This window comes from Dendropsophus ebraccatus, chromosome 5 (assembly GCF_027789765.1).
Source record: "Dendropsophus ebraccatus isolate aDenEbr1 chromosome 5, aDenEbr1.pat, whole genome shotgun sequence".
Lineage (NCBI taxonomy): Eukaryota > Metazoa > Chordata > Amphibia > Anura > Hylidae > Dendropsophus > Dendropsophus ebraccatus.
In genome coordinates, this window is record NC_091458.1 from 89,598,290 (window position 1) to 89,604,289 (window position 6,000).

At 36.7% G+C, this 6,000-nt stretch overlaps 1 protein-coding gene across 1 annotated transcript in view; it reads left to right on the plus strand.

The window, feature by feature from the left end:
* The window catches only part of HS6ST3 (heparan sulfate 6-O-sulfotransferase 3), a 463,837-nt gene extending 458,647 nt beyond the window's left edge, over positions 1-5,190 (plus strand). The window contains exon 3 of the mRNA XM_069972345.1: positions 4,035-5,190. Within this exon, the coding sequence (XP_069828446.1) occupies positions 4,035-4,743 (709 nt within the window). The 3' untranslated portion in view covers positions 4,744-5,190. The remainder of the gene's footprint in view (positions 1-4,034) is intronic.
* Positions 5,191-6,000: the final 810 nt, after the last annotated feature.

The following is a 6,000-nucleotide window of genomic DNA, read 5'->3' on the forward strand; positions in this document are numbered from 1 at the left end:
TAAATTTACTTGTATTATTCAGTTTCTTATTAAATGATCAAGACCTTTATGTTTGCATTATTACACTCTTTATAACAACCACCTCTACATTAGCCAGCTGATATTGACTATAATCATTCTGTTCTTTACCCAGGTGGCCTTTTGGCAGGAGAAAACAATATACCTAACTATGACTATTCCTAATAGATATCAGCTATAAAGTGCAGCAGTTGAAATGAACTTGTAAAAGACTATCGCTGGCAGGTTATGAAACCGATTTATAGGGTCTTATATAATTGTAAAGAAATTCTAAAATATTTATCATCTTTCCTAATGCGCTATAGACATCATGTATTAAAACAGCCACAGTGAAAAAAGTTCCCTGTCTGCCTTAGCAACAAATTAGTGTTTGTGTTTAACACCTTATTCACAGCTCAGCAAAGAGTTATGGAGCTGCACGTTGGGTTCCCAGTTGTCGCTGAAAGCTAGACAACTTAGAGAGAAGGTCAGAATGCCTTTTGTCCTCACTTGTCCTCAGCTTAGTTATTTTTACCGTTTGAATTGGAGAAGAAATGAAATTTGAAAGAGATAAATATATATTCTTACATTAGTAGCATAATAAATGTATTATTTGTTTATTGCCGCAGAATATATTGGCGCTATATAAATATTTTTATACTATTATTATCATTATTAGATTTTCTTTGTGGAATATTAGTTCAATTCTCAACCATCTAATTAGGGGTGGGCAATTTATTTTCCATGGGGCCACATGACAAATTGAAATGTTTTTTGAGGGCCAGACTAATATACAGTATAACACTCTGTGGGGGGGGGGGGGGGGCGGTACATAGGGATTCTCGACATTTCTCAACATTTTCCACCTCAGGGTACTTCTACTAAATAATGTTCTACAAAATACAAAAAAATTCATTTAGCGACTCACAGTTAATGTATTCTTCTGCTAGACAAACACCTTATGCCTGCCACTTTTCCTTCAACTTTCTTCCCCTATTCCTTCCTATAGGCTCCCATACAGTAATAATTCTGCTGTTTGGTGTCATGCACAGTAAAGTGAGTTGGTATGTGGGTTGCTCTCATATACAGTATCCTCCATATAGTAATAATATCCCCTTCTATAACACGTAAATAGTAATAGTTTTATATTGCCCCATCCTTTATATAGCCCCCACCCATAGTAATAATGCCACCTGCTGTATACAGACCCCACCTACCACAGTAATAATACCCCCTGCTGTATACAGCCCCCCACCCATAGTAATAATGCCCCCTGCTGTATAAAGCCCCCACCCATAGTAATTCCCCCTTTTGTAAACAGCCCCCCCCATTGTGCTCCAGCATAAATAAACACACATTATACTCACCTATTGCAGGAAAGCAGTAACTCTTCCCCATCTTCTGGCTCCAGTTTGTGAGCCATAGGAAAGGATCCTCCAGCAGGCGCAATGAAGTCACACACCACACAGCCTAGAAAACGGTTGGGCTGCAGCAGTGCTGGCACCTTTATCCTTCTGACCTTGAGTGAAATTAAATCATATCACTGCACCTGCTGAAGAGATCATGTCCTAAATGCTCATATGCTGCGGGCACTGTATGACAATGAATAGAATAGCAGGAGGCTGACAGGTCCTGCTGCTCTATTCTGTTTTTTATGTTTAACCCGCTTACACTGCACAGCTTCTAAAGATGCTGAAAAGGGATGCAGGTTTCAGCAGGTTTGAAGACAAAGATCAGCCAATGATCAGCCAGTCTTTATTAGACTGAGCAATAATCTGGAGAATAATCTCTGTAATCTTGTAATTTCGTTTTTTTTTTTTGTTTGTTTGTTTTTTGTTTAGTTTTGTTTGTTTTCTTTCCCTTTTGTTTGTTTTCTTTCCAGTTTGTGTTTTTTTTTTCTCTCCTCTTTTTCTTTCCCCTTCTTCGGGGGGTGAAATGTATGCAAGGGGAGCAGAGCTCTGCTAAGGGAAAACCGAGTCTGCTGGCTAAGTGTTGACTTTATAATTTTTCAATTAAGTTAGTTTGTTGTGCTCTCCTGGCGGTGTCTGGATTCTGCGGTTAGTAGGTTAGTATAGTGGTAAGATAAGTGATGGTGTTAGTAAACTGGGATATACTGATGGTAAGGGGAAGATGTTAGATTTTAGATAATACCTGGTAAAGGGATGGATTGAGCCCCCTGGTGAAATCCCCTCTGGACCATAATGCTGTTTGGTTATGTTTTATAATGGATGGTAATGAACTAGACCGGGTATATTTAGCAAATGGAGATTGTATGGGGTAAGATGTGGATAATTGAGGTTTTAACATGATTTTGTATTATGGAAAAATGAGAATTAAAAAAAAAATAATCTGGGCAGGTAATCGCTCCGTGTTATAGGGCATTAAGAAAACCTTAAAGGAAACCTCCTAACGCCTTATTCACACGTTCATTGTTTCAAGGACAACACCAACATGGAAGGCCTGTAGTGGAACTGGTAGTTGAACAGGTAAAAACAAAAATAAACACTGCAATCAGAATCCAGACTAGGACATGTCATATTTATTCACAAAACAGATTGCGGATCCGTGAAAAAGCAGAATGTGTGAATAGCACTGTGCTGACATGCCCCTTTTCCATCATATAGAGGCATTCTTTTTTGTATAAATGTATAATAAATATGTCTTACATAGAGTGCACCGGAATTTTAGTAAAATATATCCCTAAAATATGTCATAAACTGACTGATTAATCCTCGCAGTGCTTCTTAACTCCAGTCCTCTCAATTTTCAGTGCTTAAAAGTAAAGATGAGTGAGCTTTTAATAAGTTCGGTTCATTTGGTTCACCGAACTTTACCGCGAAGTTCAAAGTTTGTTTAGGTTTGAGCCGAGCCTAAATGACCCACATTATAATATCAGTACTATTGTAGCTATATTAGTGGTAGTATTACAGAGAATAGGTTTGTGAGGAAGCAGTAGCTATTACCAAGAAAAAAAAAGTAAAAATTTCATAGTGTGAACAATGTCAATCCTCAGGCTGGGTATTTAACAATTATACAACAATAAAACGTTTCGCAAATTGTGTTTCCCACTTTGGAATGCTATTTCTTACTGTACTGTATATCTGCAACAGTTGTAAATGTTTAGGGCTAAGGGACACTTACTGTACATCCCTTTACAGTCAGCTCAAATTTGTTGATGTACATCATGATCGGAAAATAAAGTCATCTCACCACCCACTGACCCAAGCTGATAATGTTAGGCCAAGATATTGTGCAGTTTAAGAATTATACTTGTATTAGATTTTCGAGTCTTAACCAACAAGTATCCTTTACATGATGTTAGCATCATTGCTTTAAGGGGTTATCCAGTGCTACAAAAACATGGCCACTTTCTTTCAGAGACAACACCACTCTTGTCTCCAGTTCAGGTGCGGTTTGCAATTAAGCTCAATTCATTTCCATGGAACTGAGCAGCAAAACCCCGCCCAAGCTGGAGACAAGAGTGGGGCTGTCTCTGGAAGAAAGTGGCCTAGTTTTTGTAGAACTGGATAACCCCTTTAAGACTCTGCCTAGTACATAGATTAAAGCTGAATTAAATGATAACCCATGCAAGAGAGACCAGTGATAATTCTATTATTTTCCAGAGCTTTTATTTCTATTAACAATCCAGTGACACATTTTATGTGTTTCCACCTGCAACATACATATTTTACCAGACTGTCATATTTAACAATCTCAATTAAATTACTCAAAATGTTTGCAAAATTGTAAATTGTATTTTAAGATTTAGATAAAATGTATTTAATAAAAACAATCCTTGTAAATGCCATCATGTATAGATGTTAAATACATCGATTTAATAAAATAAATACCTGGCAGTCATTTCCATATAAATATGTTTCCTACTTTTTTTCTAACATTATTTTAAAAAAAAGTTATGTTTTTACCAAATAAACACTAAAAGCCACTGAAATATATTGACAACAAACTGTAATATGTTTTATGTACTGTGCTATATAAGCTGCCATTTGTATAATATTTATATGTTGCTTTTTTAGGAACTTCTATTATATCACAATGCTGAGGGATCCTGTATCTCGCTACCTGAGTGAATGGAAACATGTCCAGAGAGGAGCAACCTGGAAGGCTTCACTCCATGTCTGTGATGGAAGAAGTCCGACACCTGATGAATTGCCCACATGTTATCTTGGGGACGATTGGTCTGGAGTCACATTACAGGAGTTCATGGACTGCAGCTACAACCTGGCTAATAACCGCCAGGTGCGAATGCTTGCCGACCTTAGTCTCGTTGGGTGTTACAACTTAACTTTTATGAATGAAAGTGAAAGGAATGATATTCTTCTACAGAGTGCCAAGAACAATCTTAAAAACATGGCTTTTTATGGTTTGACTGAGTTCCAAAGAAAAACACAATTTCTGTTTGAGAGAACATTCAATCTCAAGTTTATTTCTCCATTTACTCAATTTAACACTACCAGGGCCTCAAATGTGGACATAGACGAGCGGTCACGTGAACGCATTAAAGAACTTAACTATTTAGATATGCAGTTATATGAATATGCTAAGGACCTTTTTTTACAACGATTTCAATATACCAGACAACTAGAGCACCAGAGAAAAAGAGAAAAGCGAAAGGAAGAAAGGAGGCTTCTTAGGGAGCATAAAGCCCATCAACCTCACAAGGAAGAAAGACCTACAGACATTGCTACTACTGAAGACTATAACAGTCAGGTGGCAAGATGGTGACATTCACTACTTTTTATTTCAAAATCATTAATAGGCAACCGTACATGAATTTGTTATGAAAAAAATTTCAAATCTTTTCAATTTGAGCTTTCAAAAGAGAAAAAATTCTATTCCTTTGAAAATATTTAATATAATGTGAGGAAGTGGTGGCAGACTTTTACAGCCATTTGCTGAATGAGTTGCACTTACATTCAATTTATTTGTTCTATAGAAAGTCAACATTCAATGTGGGGGTTATTCTTTCTACAATTTCTTAATTTTGTGACATGGTCTTGTTGTCATCTCCCATTACAGGTTTTTAGACATAAAATGTCAACATAAAACATTCAGGTAGAATTGTGGAAATGTCAAATGGACTTCTGTGCACTCTCAAATGTTTGCTTGTTTCCTTTGCAGTAGATCAAACTCTACATTTTTCAATGTAAAAAATGTAAACTATTTTTAGGTGGTGTGGTAAGATGAAAACTAATGTTGTGTTTCATGCAAAGAAAGTGTATGGATAATAAAAAAATATTTACAGTAATTCTTAATGATTCCAGTACTCAACTCCTATATCACATGTGTGATTTTCAGTGTACCACATGATAGAAGTAATAGCTGTTTACTATTCTTGCTGAGCTTTTGAAATCTAATTAGTAACTATAAATGTGATTTATGGTGACTACAGTCTTTTATTCCACAAAAAAAGAAATGTGCATTACATATTCTAGTTCTCTGTTCTAACTGCACCATTATCCTAACCTCAATGGCCTTATTAGATTTCTTAGGCTAGGTTCACATCTGTGGTGTCCTTTATGTTCATCTGCTCCACCACTGGAAATGGAGCTGGCCTATCTGCTGCAGGCCAAACACCAATAGCATCCACCTGACTCCATTGCCCTATTTTGGTCCATCAGGTTTTTGGCATTGTTTCTGTCATTTGACCAGATAAATTAGCACATAATGCTGTAATATTTTGTCTGGTATTTTGGATGAAACCTGCAATGGAGGCCATCAATGGAGACTCCATCACGGATGTGAACATAGTCTTATTTACTAAACAGCATGTTCACCATGAAAAATCAAATGGTAATCTGGGTAAGTTGATTGTGCTTATTTTGAGAAAGTATGAAAGTATTTTTTTTCTATGGTCAAAATAGGCCAGACACGTCAAAGGTTACTGATTGTACCAAGTCTCGCTGCTAAGATACAATCCGGAGATACTGTACCGCTAGGAGAGTGTGCATGGCATTTTTGCTCTAACTTGTTTGCCCCATT